Source organism: Coturnix japonica, chromosome 28, assembly GCF_001577835.2.
Source record: "Coturnix japonica isolate 7356 chromosome 28, Coturnix japonica 2.1, whole genome shotgun sequence".
Taxonomy (NCBI): Eukaryota; Metazoa; Chordata; class Aves; order Galliformes; family Phasianidae; genus Coturnix; species Coturnix japonica.
This window is the reverse complement of record NC_029543.1, coordinates 3,768,102-3,782,833: the sequence shown is the minus strand read 5'-3', so window position 1 is coordinate 3,782,833 and position 14,732 is coordinate 3,768,102. Positions and strand designations below refer to the sequence as shown.

The 14,732-nt window shown below is 47.5% G+C and overlaps 1 protein-coding gene across 14 annotated transcripts in view; it reads right to left on the bottom strand.

Annotated features, from left to right (window-relative positions):
- The window catches only part of PTPRS (protein tyrosine phosphatase receptor type S), a 106,470-nt gene that overhangs the window by 2,651 nt on the left and 89,087 nt on the right, over positions 1-14,732 (bottom strand). For 4 of the 14 annotated variants that reach the window (XM_015886437.2, XM_015886433.2, XM_015886435.2 and 1 more), the window contains exons 26-31: positions 11,469-11,566; positions 8,966-9,089; positions 6,265-6,440; positions 5,588-5,707; positions 5,307-5,461; positions 3,073-3,780 (exon numbers count right to left, since the gene is read on the bottom strand). In XM_015886437.2, coding sequence (XP_015741923.1) covers positions 3,483-3,780; positions 5,307-5,461; positions 5,588-5,707; positions 6,265-6,440; positions 8,966-9,089; positions 11,469-11,566 — 971 coding nt within the window. In that variant the 3' untranslated portion in view covers positions 3,073-3,482. The other 10 variants (XM_032441037.1, XM_015886432.2, XM_015886434.2 and 7 more) reach the window with 6 other exon arrangements.

Sequence of the window (14,732 nt, the reverse complement as noted above, 5' to 3'; positions counted from 1 at the left end):
CAGGAAACTTTATAAAATAAAGTCTGTTGTTGGCTTTTTTTAATATGTGAAACCAGAAGTACAGCCTGGGCTTGCTTTACTCTTCAGGTAAGTGTTTGCATGTAGTTAAAAAGACAAAAAGCCTCCTCCCTTCAGCTAAGGGATTTTGCTTTGCAAAGGTCCCCTAAGCTGGGACAGAGGAAGGGTTTGCCATTCCACCTTACCTCTGTTTGCACCATAGCAGGTCGTTGTGTTCGCAGCATCTTCACTGTCTGGAAAATATCTACAACACCCTCATAACGCATTCTTTCCAGGACGATACTCAGTGTGATAAACACTCCAGTCCTGCCCACCCCAGCACTGAAGAAAGGAGAGGAGAAAAAAACAAACAAACAAAACGTTACTACATTGAAATGCATTCCTGTGTCATAGAACGGCTTTGCTGGAAGGAACCTTAAAGATTGTCTGCTTCCAAGGCCCTGTTGGGGGCAGGTTGCAATGAGGTTATGATAGGGTACATAAGGGTGACAAGGCCATGCCTTATGAACATAAACATACTAGAAGTGGAAAGCCTCAGTCAGTCCTCTAAGAGGACAGCGTCCAAGTGTGTGACCCAAACAACTGTTTGAGAGACTAACAAATAGAACAACAACAATAGCTTTGGGTAGCAGTAAACAGCATTCAGCATGAAAATTGTTATTAATATGTAACATCAGGCTTTTTGTATTAAATAATTTTCTTTTGCCCAGGGAGAAGAAAATGTAATTCTTGCTATCAGCAAACCTAGGCTAGCAGTGTTAGATATGGACTTATACTGGAAATAAAATACCTAATTGATATTTAATTGCATAATTTTAACACTGATGCCCCTGTCCTGCAGAACATCAGCATTTCATACCCCTCATCTGATTAGAAAACTCTTGCAAGCACTGCCCAGCTCTGAAGGCTTGGCAAAAGTAAAATCTTGGCAGGCAGATTTTTGGGGTAGCCAAAGACGGAATAGAAAAGGAAAAATAGAAACTAAAATTAGCATTTTAGTTCCTTCAGTTCTTCTGCATCCTCGGATGAATTACATGTTTCTGTTCATACATGCCTACCTGCAGTGCACAGAGATGGGGCCATCCTGGCCAAACTGTTCCTTGGTCTTGTGCACCTGCCCAATGAAGTCGATGAAGCCCTCTCCTGTCTTTGGCACTCCCTGCTCAGGCCAGTCTGTGAACTGGAACTGACGAACAGTTCGTGACTGACCGTCCTGGGGAAGAAAACAACAATAGACAAAACATTCTATATCTGTGTGAGGAAATACAAAAGGCAACCCTCCCCTCCACGCGCCTTACACATTTTGCTGGTAGTTCATTAGGGGACACAAAAAGTCAAACCAGCTTTGTGTTGAAATTAATATATAATGATGAAGCTGCTCATCTTGCACTTGACATTTCTGGAGTTGGCTTGTCAGTGCAGATCTATACTCCTGGCAGGTGTCCTAAAAGCTCCGACCACTGCAAAGACTGCACAGATGGAGTCTTCAGCAAAGGAACATTCAAGGTGAGGTTATGGCCCCTCTATCAATCTTCAGGAAGAGTTGCCATAGTGTCAGAATTACAGCTGACAGGAAGATAAATCTTGTTCTACCACGACTGACAAAGCATCCTCCTTCTCAACCTTCCAAATAGAATTATCGGGTTCTACAATTCTGACAACCTCAATAGCAGGGGAAGCAGCTTTGAGAGCGAGGGTTACATCTGCTAAACAAGTCTCAGAAGGCACTGAAATGCTCCCTCAGAAGAGAAATATGACATTGAATATAAAATTGAGTGAATGTGCCCCTCTGAATGTTGTAACAGTAGCTCCTCTTGAAAAGCAGAGAGAAGCATGTGTTTTCTTTAGGGCAAAGAACATCCTCTGCAAGCCTGTGTTATTATTAGCTGTTTGAGGAGACAGTATTTTCTGCTTTTGTTTCAAATAAGCTGAAAGTGAAAATACAAACCTGGGGTATTTCTGACAGGGACTCTCTGCTGTGATTAGTGAGCAGAGGTTAGAAAACTACATTCAATTTTTTAAGTACAATTTATCTGTGGTTGGGTGTTGTGTTCCCCATCACAACTAATCTCTCCTGCACTGACAATAAGCCCAGAAGCATTTACACCTCAGTCTTAGAGTGGCCAAGTGAAACTGCTTTGCTTTCTGTAAGCCAGACAGAATCACAGAATTGCTCTGGTTAGAAAAGACCTTCAAGATCATCAACTCCAACCTCAACCTAACCATACTATCTTAACTCTGATGTCCTACCACACACATTTGAACCACTCCAACCTACCCCTTCCTTGCTGTTCCCCTTGTAAGCACAGAGCACACACTCTACAGCACTTACCCTGGCATCAGTGACCTTGAATTCTCGTAGGATGTACTGAGGCATGTTGTATTCAGCCATGGGATCTACTACAAAGTACTGGTATCGAGCAGAACGCTCTGCTGGCCAGTACTGATGGCACTTTTCCTGTCAAGAGGAGAGAAATACCTCTGTTAGGCCCAGTGCTGCATGCTTTTCCCTCTTACTCTCTTTTGTAGAGCACACTCACCCGCCCCATCTCGCGAAGCTTAGTCAACATCACAACAATGGTGGAGTTGTTCTCCCATAGCATCCGCCAGAAATCTTCAGTGGTCTCTGCCAGGGGCCCTTGAGTAGCAATGTATGCCTTCTGTTGTCTGAAACAGAACACAAACCTGAGCCATGGGTCAAGACTTGGACAAAAGCTTCACAACACACACGCAAAGGCTGAAAAACAGGAAAACAGAAGTGCTAGGGCGCCTAGTTCACCCCTTAGTTCTTCTGCATCCTCAGAACCACAGCCTGCTAAGTTCACACCCTGACCGTGATGGGGGGCAACAAGGTGCTGTTTACCTGTAGCCATCAATAAAGCTGGCATTGATGTAGTCTGACCCCTCGACTCCCCGGATGGGCTGAAGGCAGACCCTCGTCAGCTCGTAGGGCATGATGTTCACGAGGCGGTTCTTGAATTTGTTGCATGGGAGGTTGGCACTGATGAAACGTGAGGTATGTGCTTTAGAGTTGGCCAGGCGCTGAAGGCAAAAGCAGAGTCACAACCATTTATTCAACTCCTGATTGCCCCACATTTGCCTGGGCTGCATGGCAGCCTGCTTACCTTGTCCTCCACATTCCATCATTTTGTTCCACCTTGTCTGCCCTCCATTTCTGGAGGATGGAATGTGACACCATTCCCCCAACAAAACATTTAAAAACCCAGTCTAAGGAGGAAGTAAATTCAGTGTGGGTTCCAAATGACAAGACAAACCTCCCACAGCAACAACTCATTCTCCCTGGGAATTGCAGTGGCAGGAGTCAGAAGAGTAATTACTTCTCTAACATGGAACCAATGAGTTCCTGTCAACCTTTTAAAGTTCCCTGTCTGCTGCGTGAGTGCCAAGGGGAAAAAAGCTCCCATGAGGAATGCAGAATTTTCCCCAGTCACTACTGCCCTCATTCAAGCCTTTACCTTAAACTCCAGCTCCATGCCTGTCACGTGCTCTCCAACTTCAATCTGTGCCAGCTTCTGGATGTATGTGTAGAGATTCCTAGCTGGGACTTCTGTGTTGCCGCACGCAACGGCCTCAAGCAAGGCATCGTGTATAAAGCTGTACTGGTCTTCTGTCTGTACCATGTAGTTCCGCTGTGACCGCATGAGGGTGACATGCCCATAAATGTCCACTGTCTTCTCATGTTTTATCCTCTCCAGCATGGCATCAATCACAATGAAGCAGCCGGTCCGTCCAACCCCCGCGCTGAAAATAAAAGGGATGAAACTGAGTGATGGAGAATTCTCCCACTGAAGAGAGATGCCAAAGAGAGACCCATAAGTAAGGAGTCTTCTTCTGATACAAACCACAGTAATCATGGGGTAGAAATAGACACAAGGCAGGCAGTGCACAGTACACAGTAAATGGGAAGGAAGTGAAGCCTTGTGAACACAGCTAATTGAAGAACTGAGGCAAAGGAACTCTCATGGAACCAGAACATAGCTAAATGTTTCAGTCCATCTGTTCTGTGGACTTTTGTGTTAAGGGAACCTGCCTAATCAAATTGGCTGTGCTGGTTCCAACTCATCCCAATTTACTGCATTCATTAAACAAACAAACAAACAAAAAAACAAACACTAAAAAACAACAAACTGTTGCAATGATTTGGGGCAGTGCAGGACAGTAATGACAATGAAGTCACTGCTCCTCCAAGTCTGCACAAATACAGTGCTGAACTGGGGCTGTAAAGCTACACCTTATTACCTTTCCATGCCAACCTGCCCCACTTCTATCACCTTTTTATCTGTAACATCCTCATGACAAGACTCTCCTGCCAGACACAACTATGACAGTGCTAGGAAGGGGGCCTGAACAAAGGGCTAGCACAATCAAAGGGCTTAAAAAGCACATTTAAGCACTCAAATCTTTCGGCAGCTGAGAAACAACTGATGTTGTAATGAGTAACATGCGTCACCTTGTTTCCCAAATGTTTCTGCGCATTGAGGTAACATCAAACTTCCATGTAATGGCATCTGTGAATCAGCAGGGCTCTGTGGGTCTACACACTTCCACTGCTAACAAAGGGTTTTACTGTTTGGTGCACTCCTTTTTTCCACAAAGCCCCCTTGATCTCCATTAATTAGACTGCCTACACCTGAACCAAGCAGGTGACAGGAGGTTTGGCAAGAATTTAGAAGCTGATGTGGGAGCTGGTTCCTGCACACTGGGAGCTGACAGCTCTCCATTCATTTTCGGAGAGGTGCGCTATAATTGCCATCTGCAAGGTTAGTGATAAGTTGCCCACTTACAAGGACTGTTTAAATAGCATTCTCTAGGAGAGGTAGGATTAGCTTCCCCAGCAGCCTGTACAATTCAGATGTCTTTCCTCGGTGCTGAGTAACCTGCAGGCTCCTCTGCAACCTCCCAAGGAATGCAGGGCTTTATCTAAGTTGAGACTGCAAGTGTTCTTCTTTGGCTTGTAAATTGAATTAGGGAATGCTACCTGCCCAGAGGGGCTGTCACTTTGTCATTATCAGAACGGCTGCAGCACTCAAGAAAAAAAAGAAAAGGTCTTTCAATCACTGTCAGCCATCCCTCTGACAGCTCAGGCACCTCTGCTTCCCAACTGCCAGTTCAGCAATGCAGAGCAGCTTCCAAGGTTGCACTTGAACCTCCTCATTCCCTGCTGTAACAAGAAACAACCCCTACACGCAAAAGCAGATGCCAGAACAGCACAGGGTGCGCCTGTTGCTAACAAGAGTTAACGAGAGCTAGGTGTGGGAAATCAGTACCTGCAGTGCACCACAATTGGACCAGCATCAGGGGGGTTGCAGGTTTTCACTCGTCTCAGAAAAGCCAGGATTGGGGTGGGGTACTCAGGTACACCGTGGTCTGGCCATGCTGTGAACTGGAACTGGCGGACCTCCCGCTTCTCACTGGAGCCATTCTGCAAAGATAAAAGTCCTCCAAGAGTCATGTGCAGTAGCAGCACAGTGTTGTATCTTGCCCACGCTGGGTAAGGAGGAGAATGTGCCCATCTCTTGGAAAGAAACAGGAGCAGGAGAAAGCTCACCTTATGAAGGGAGAATGTTCGAACGCAGAATGTGGCCAATTCAATGGTATCGAGTAATGTCACTTGAATCATCCCATAGGTGTCTGTACCTCGACCTGGCCAGTACTGGTCACATTTTATCTGGAAGACAGAAGTCACTGCTGAATGCTGGAACAGAACAGCTCACTCCAAAGGTGCCTAAAGTCACAGGTGAAGCTGGCAAGCTCGCAGACAGGAGGGAAGGTCCAAGAAAAGTCTCCTTCTGGAGTACCACAACAGGGAGACACTTGGCACGAAAAGCTCCTACTGACTAAGCAGAGGCTTTTGACACACCACATCAATCAGGCAGACAATGGACTAGAATGATCCTGAAGATCGGAGTGAACTTATTGGGGCTCATTAAACAAGAGAAGTGAATGCGAAATGTGCCACAAGATTAACTCCAAGGCAGACCTATGAAACGATGGGACTGAGTTTCCCCTTCTCTTGAAGCTGCAAAGGCTGCTTTCCAGGGTGAGTCATTTTATTTTTAAGGAGAAAACCACTGAACTTTCAGTGTGCTGACTAAGAAGGTAGAGATCCCCCACCAACATCAATGTGGGCTGCAGATCAAAGAGACTTACCCTTCCTACAGCCCAACTATCCAGCCCCCCAGGATTAGGACTAACCAATCCTATCATCCCTCTCAAGCATCTTACCCGTGATTTCTCCTCCAGCTTAGTCATCATAACAATAGTAGCTGAACGCTGCTCCCACACCATCCTCCAAAAGTCCCCAAATGTCTCTGGCAGAGGTCCCTGGGTGGCAATGTAGGCATTCTGCTTCCGGTAACCATCAATATAGTTGGCGTTGATGTAATCACTGCCCACAATTCCTGTATTAAATCATCAAAAGCAAGTCAGTGGATTGTGCAGGACAGGACTGAAAGCACAAGGTGGTCTTCGCAGTTATAATGTCTGAGAGAATTCCCTTGCAAAAATACCAGAGCCTTCACAGCTGCTGGGATGCTCTTTGCAAGTTCTTCCCAGCTGGAGGTAGAGATCTGTATTACTTGAAGACAAAACTCCTAGCAGAAGTTGTTAAGGAAACCAAAGATCAAACCGCAAAACTATATTCTTCTATTAATGTTGCTAACAGGAGCAAAAGCACTGGCTTAAGGCTCTTGTTGCACTGGGCTCAAGCAGGACAAAAGAAGCCCATGTTCTAGAATACCCAGTGGTAGCGAACGCAGCTGGCTGATGCACTGTACAGTCCATAGCCTATTTCCAGTTGCAGCTGGACAAAGTAAGGAATAAATCCAGGCTGGATTCAGCCAGTAAAGGCTTTGAAATTACAGGCTTTGACTTGCTTTAAATTGCCTGCTGTCATTTTTATTTTTTCTATTTGCATGAGTTACAGGCTATTGAGTTACAGCTGCCTGCTTGCATCCTTGTTTGAGGGCTTTGCTATGAGTGGCAGAAGGTAGTGCCAGAGTGAAGAGGGTGATTGGGATGTGGCAGGAGAAAGCTGCTCTGAAGTTAAAATGGACACTGGCACACACTCAGGATCAGCTATAGAGAGCCTCCAAGACTAGCAGGGACAATTTGGACTGTTTGGAAAACTGGCCCATTCCTAATTTCAGCTGAGCAGTTGGCCAGCCTGGCAGGTTTCTGCCAACCTAAGATTAACTCAGCACAGAATGCTTAACTTGTGTCCCGAGGGGGAGCTCAGGGTGGGGAGCTGTACCAATATGCAATTGGGTTGCTAGTCCTCATCTGGCTGTAGCAATAGGCGCTGCTTCTTCTATTGGCTAGGTATGATCCACACTGAATTGCCTGCCAGTCCTCAAGGGTACTCAGTAATTTCAGCTGCTGGTGAAAATGGCTTTTGATTAAATTTCTGGAGGGTTCCCCTCCCCCATTACTTCCCAATCTGAAATTTCAGAGGGGAAGGTGGCTGTGCAGCGGCAGCAGGAACACGATCAAGGCTGAGCTTCTGGAATTAATCTCCTCTCCAGCCCCCTTGGGTCCACTCTGTAATTTAAAATGGTGGCCATGAGCTCCTGCACTGTTTTGCTGCATGACAGGGCCCAGTTACAGAGAAGTCACTGACTTAAAGCCACTACTTCTTCCTGACCAAGCAGACAATCTGCAGCCCTGACAATGCCAGATTTAAAACAAAGAGAAAGCAGCAACTAATTCCTCCAACCCCTATCATCTTCCAGTGCTCAGTTTAAGACACAGCCAAGACAAGTCAGAACCTCTCAGGTATTCAGACATTAACCCTCTGGACACAGGCTGCCATCGATCCCAGCTATGCCTGCAGCCATCCCTGCTCTCTGTTTTCCTGAGGGCAGAGCTCATCCCAGTGTCCTTCAGTTCTACACTTGTACTCTTCAGTGACAAGGCAACTTTTTAAGGACTTGGCTTGCCTTGGCTCATGCAATATTAATCTCAGAAGAAAAATAAGCTAGCAAAACACAGCCAGCTCCACAATGAGAAATGTTTAACATCCTGTAATGGCAAACAAGAACAATCCAGACTGGTTCATTTTATGGCAAATCATGATTTTTTGTGACCTCAGAACCAAATGAGTCCCCCAGAGATACTCCAGCAGGAGGAGATTATTCTAGCAATTCCCTTGCTAGGAGGGCATCCACCACAGGGCTGTTTGCACATCCCCTCTGCTCAGATAATCAGCTCTTGGCAATGCAGAGCGGCCGCACACAGCACACCCATCTGCACAGCCACACAAGCCGTGAGATGATGAAAGGTGAATATTAGCTCAGCAGCAGCAACCAAAGCAGATCCCCCACAAAACTACATCTCCTCTCCACCAAAATCTGCTCTTACCATAGTGTGCATTTCATCAAGAGTAAAATGTAAATTTTCTCGCTATACCATCACTTACATAAGATACGGGAAACTACTGATGGTTGACCAGGCTAACACCACATCTCCCTTACTTTCAGCCCTGAGGGACAGCACTGCAGCAGGAGCTATGTATCACGTAAGCTCTACATTTGTACAACTCAGCGGCCGCATCTCTGCCATGCTGCTGACACACACATCTGTGCAATTAGCGTTGTGCCTACTTCTCATTCATCTGCTGTACAGATGCATTTCACATCCACCGCCACCCACTGCCCTGTTCCTGCTCTCTGTAAAGCACTATGTGGTCTGAATTCTTCCTGTTAGTCAGAAGTGTATCACAAGGATCTCTTAAGTAAAGTGAAGGCAGTTTCTTGATAAAGCAGCCTTTGAAATGAGAGACTGCGGCTACAGGGAATATGTCAGTATCAGAACGTAACAAACATGGTTGACACATGCACTTCTTGCTTTCTAAACTCCAGGGGATATGCTCTGAGAGCAGAACCATCAGCCCAGCGATATCATGGAGTAGCAGATGTTGCTCCCGTACCTTCGATGGGCAGCAGGATGACACGTGAGTGGTCGTAGGCAATCACGTTTGCATAGCGGTTTTTGGGCTTGTTCACTTCCAGGTTGGAGTTCTCCCAGGTGAACTGCTGGCCGGGGTCAATGGACTGCAGGAGTCAGGAAGGAAAACACAGGAGTGAAAGGGGAGAAAAGGAACAAATCAAGCTCTGAGTACCTTGCTCCACGTAGGACAGGTCGTGGCTCTATAGATCTAGCTGAGGAATGCAGCATTCACCATTTTCTTCCCTCCAGAGCAGAGTTTTGCTGTGGAACAGCCCCAGCACAGCGCACTCCACCCCATGACCCTCTGCCCCAAGCACACGGAGCAGCACCAGAGGAAATTCCTTCCCTGGCACAACGCATCAGTACAATTTCAGGCTGCAAAACAGATGCCCTGAATCCTACTTGTGTTCACAGAGTGGTGGCTGCGCTGCATTAGTTACAGCCCTGAGCTACTGCCGCTGATAAACAGTGGGCAATTGGGAGAGAACAACAGGGACAATCACAGCAGGAGGTATTTATGAAATGATGAAGAAGCTAAATCTGTGTGTGGTTAAACTAAACAGCCATTATGGGGGCATAAATATACCGTCTTAATACCTGGGGAGGAAGATATGCAAGCAAGGGTGAGGTTTATAACCACGTATGCGAGTAGGATGTGAAACACTGGGGAAAAAGGCAGTAGGGAACAGAGGCTGCTCCATGAGGGGGCTCAGTGTGACATCCCTCAGGTGCAAAGGGGCAGACAGCACCACGAGAGCAGCCACAATAGGGGTAGGAGCTGGGCCTACAGGCCTGAACTAACATAACGTTTCCTAGAAGCGATAAAGGAGTAAACAACGAAATGTGCTGGAGTGAAAAATCCTCTGCCTGTCCGGGTGATTTATGCCAGGTTTTAAGGTTTTTTTTTTTTTGTTTTGTTTTTTTTTAAGGTCCAGCTGTCCCAGATATGGAAATTAGGTTAATTACGTTTACCTCTAAATCCTCAGCCAGAGAATTAAATAAAACAAGGGCTTAATTCCTTCATCATTTTGCAGAGCCCCAGGGGTTTGCCTGAACTGGAGGCTTGGCAGGAGGGGGCTGAGCTCTGCTCCCAGCTCTTCACCCCCCTCTTCCTGCCTGTGCAGGCCCTGCACACATCACCTGCACCATCCTGCTCCCCTCCTACTCCTGACCCTTTGAGCTCAACCAGCTCAGCCTTCACTGTGCCAGCCCCCCAGCTCAGCTCCAGCAGCCACAGCAACCCCATGACAGCATCCCTTCTCACACTGAGCATTTCCAACTAATGGGTATTTATACTGTTGTAATGTGTCTGTTTGCTTTCTATCCCTCTAATCTCGCCTCACATTCATTTCATTAGCGATGTTTGTTTAGCTCTGGCTCTACCACTAGAGGAGGTTGTGCTGGAACAAAGCCAGGGCACTTGGGATATTGCAGGATGCAAATTAGTCTTTGAAATCTGGATGGAGTTCATTAACAGGCTGCTCCCTCTGCATGGGGTGAGAGACCCCAGCAGAGCTCCTGCACTGCACAGCCCCTCCTGGGTGCAGAGCTATGACTGCAGGGCTGCTTCAGCCCTACTGCTGTTTGCAAGGCAGACAGGACAGAAACCTCCTGGAGAAACATCCCAGGACCTTTGTTCAGAACATATATCCCCTTACTTGCTGCCTGCAAACAGAACCAGGCAGTCTAGACTTATTATTAGCCTAAAAATAGCAGGGCATTTTGTCTCTTAACAACAGGAACCAGTCACACATCCAATCTACAATGATAGCAGCTTGCACAGCGCTCACCCAGCAGCATTGGACACTCGCAAGGGGATTAAGCAGTGCTGATGCAGCCATGGCACTGCCAGGAGATGGGAGCACAGAGCTCAGCCCATCCCCCTGGTGACCAGGGAGCCACGCTCTGTAGCAGCAGTGGTACCATGGGGGCTGCAATCCTCTTCCTCCCCCTTAGTCTGCCGCAGGATAATCACTTGAGCTGCACGTCTGGCAGCCATTGCAGTGTTCAGCTGCAGGAGCCCATCTGAGTACCCAAATATTAGCAGCAAAGAGGAAAAAGAGAACATTGGCTTCACTGGCCGCCACCGATGTCAGCTGTGGAGGAGCCACTGCCTGTCTCCCTGGCTTCCAGAGCCAGGTATCTCATCCTTTGGCTTCATCCTCTGCACATCCAGCAACACAACAAAGCCATTCTCCAGGACAGTGTCCCATCCCACCTTCGGGAAGTCCATCCCCCTGCACAATGGGACAAGACATCCTCTCCGTGCAAAGGGAAGTCTCGTGAATCAGAAGTCTTCTACCATCTGGAACTGAACCTAGGAAGTGCTTAATACTGAATATATAAATAGCCTCTTTTTTTTTTTTTATTTCAAGTGACCAGATCCTTAAAGTGAAGCTAGGTTTGTTTGGATGAGGGCCTCCCTGAATTGCCTGATTTCCTGGCTCTGCAAACCCATGCACAGCACTCACTCTTGCTCATACCTCATACTCTTGGGATAATTTCAGGTTATCATTAGCTTTGAGATGCTCTGTGTGTTCAGCCAGCTCGGAAACAGGGATTGGTGGGTGGCTGAGCATACCTAAAAGACAAGACAGCAGGAAAAGAATCTCATTTAATAATAACTAAGATTTACAACTGTCACACATTTTATAAGAAAGAAGAAACAAGAAAAGAAAATAAATTACAATGTAAGATCTGCAATGAAAGTAGGGAGGTTAGAAGAGAAGAATTCAGGGCTCGAAATTGTGTCCTTGGAAGTAACAAAAATAAAAATAACGGAAATAATTAAAAAAACAACAGTAAAATGAGTGTTTCCACAATGGCCCCATTTTCAATGTGCAAATCAGAGCATAACAAAAAGTAAAATCTGAAGAGCAGATGTGTGTTAGCGATTCCAATAGTGGACTTAAAATGAGTAAATGCTGCCAGAGGAACCTATGCAGCAAATGGTGCAGCACCCGCCATGACCGTAACCAAACTCCAACACAAAAGAAGGGAAGGGGCACGGATCCAGCCGACTGTGGCCACGTGGGGCGGGGAAGGGGATGCAGATGGGGGAAGCAAAGGAGGCTTTTCAGAAATTGTCTGTAGCACAACAATGGCTCTGTGGGCTTCTCAGTGAGCTCATGGATGTGGTGGTGTTAACCTTCACTGCTGCAAGAATGCAGCTGGCTATGGAAATGCTGAGTACTGACTCCTCTTCCTGCTCATGCACTGCAGAGGACCTCGCAGAGGTCCATCTGAAGGGCCGGCTGTACAAACCCCACCAGCAAATTGCTGCAAGTTTGTTACCTTCTGTGGTGGACAGGCAGATCTCTGTGACCCTCCTTGGGCTGGGGAATGGGTAACAATTCACTGGGGAGACCAACACTTCAGAACCCCAATTCACCAGCTTCCCTGGCAGCAGCAGCTGTGCTCATACCGAGACAGAGCCAGAGAACAGAGCTCGTGTCCCTCAAGACCTCCTGGCAGTAAAGACAACACTGCAGCGGGCTGAAGGCACCCAGCACTCCAGCAGAGCTGTGCTTATGGTGCTCCCTGAAGGGCAGCTGGAGCTCTGCAAGGGGCAGGGACCCTTCTCATCTCAGGATGCTGAACTAACTACACTACAAATCAGGTTGGAAAAGCTCTCCATGCTTTGCTCATCTGCATTGGATCATGTTTTTCCAAAGCCTTCCTGTGCTGCCTGCCAGCTGATCCTGCTACAAATGCAGACAGCAAGGGCATAGTGCACGGAAAGGCCTTGGGCAGTGCCCCTGTGGGAAGGAGTGGAGAAGAGATGGAAGCCAGGGAGAATTTCGAGCCCCGTGGGTGTTGGGTGTGTGACAAAGCAGCGGCAGTGGCAGCAGCATGGTCAGATACTCCAAAATCTCAGCACAGAGATGGCAAAGCAAGCATGACATCCTCAGTTTTACAGTGAGCCCTATAGGGACGCTGCCTCCCCCAGGCCTGGGGACAGGACACGTCTGCCAGAGTGAGGATCACAGCCGCCACTCCAGTGTTCTTTTCTAATCTATCTAGATGTCTCTTTTCAGCAAAAGGAAGTTTACCCAAAAATGGAAGGGCTGTGTGGGGAGAACAGACCAAAAAACCCACTAAAATAAATCCTAAGGCTGCATTGGCTCCATGCCGTTACACTGGCTAGCAGGCAGAACACACCTCCAGCTCACAGAGGATGGGTTCCCAGCTCCCTCCTGCCCCTTTCACCCTTTGCTTCCTGCCAGAGCTGCCACCTGCTCCACACCAAGTGTAGACTGGGGGCATTCAGAGGAATCCTAGAATGGCTGGGTTTGAAGGGACCTGGAAGATCATCCAGTTCCAACCCCTATACATTTTGCCCAGTTCCTGTCCTTCTGCCTCCAAACGGAATGGCTGAAGAGAACAGCAAACACACCTGGAGCTGCAGCATCACAGCAAAGCCAAGCCTTGCTCAGAAAAACTCCTGGCAACTCAACTGCTGTCTCAGATCTCTGGCCCTGCCGCCAGCACCCAGTGCTGACAAACCCAGGGGTTGTTTGCTGAGGTGTGGTTAGAAACACAGCAGTGTGGATGAAATTCCAAACAATGAACACTTAACATTAAAAGGAAAAAAAAAGAAGAAAAAAAAAAAAGCCTGGTAAAAATTCATCAGATGCTCTTTGGCTCTGAAATTGCAGAGCTGTAAGCATCATTCCCTCTGAGCACAGGGCTGCCCGGGGAAAGGCCCACTGCACCCATCTGCCAAGAGAAGTCACGTCCCCTCCAAAGGCACTGCACAAGTTTCCCTAAAAAACCTTCATGAGATATGGTCAGTATGCCCAGTGCCAGAAAATCAGCTCTGTCTCTTTGCCAGGGACCGCCCTGTGCCCACCTCCCACCACTGCAACAGGTCTGGCTAAGAACATGTGGGAGCTTATCTGGTTTTGCTGCTGTTAAAGACAGGAATCTCCAGGTAGAATTGATTTCTGGGGCTCTTAATAATAAAACAAAACTGGAAACCTTTGCACTGATAAGCACGTCCCTGGCCAAAACACCAAGCATGCTGGAGTTCCCATAAAGGCAGAGGTGAAGTTTGATATTAAAATGAGCCAGGAGCAACACTTTCCAGCAGAACCAGCTGGTCTCTGCTGAAACTCCTTTGCCTGCTTTAATTAACGACTCTCCTTAGCCAGGATGGATGTGGCTCCCAGGTTCCCTTGCTCGCTGCCCCCTGGCTATGGGGGGTGGCAGACTGAGCCCTGGTGTGGGCTGAAAGAACACACAAAGCCTTCATGTGTTCCAATGAAAGGTCTGAGCAGAGGTGGCAGGTGCACTGAGACAGTACTGGCAGGAGGATTCAAAAGCACTGACAGTGGTGTTTGGATTAAGTTATTCTGAGGACTGGTCCCAGCTCTCACCTCCCAGACTACCAAGCAGCATCCGCAATTCTTCACATTTGTGTGATAAAACCTCCCATCTATCCATCCATTTCCCTGCCCAGCACAAAAAAAACCCCCACAACCCTACCACTCAGGAAAGCCAGGATCTTTGCTTCTAATGGGGATGAAGTCTTTCAGAGCCGCTCTCATCTAACATTTCAATCACTTGAATCTCTCTAATCTTATCACAAAAGACTTGATTCTCTGTGCACCAGCCAACTCACCAGAAACGTCACCCTAACATCTGTTCCATGGGCCGGAGCCCGTCTCTCCTCACACAGCAATCGAGGCTGGATAGCACTGCATGAGCCAACGGGCTGTGGAGAGCCATGGAGAAGCCTCTGGTCT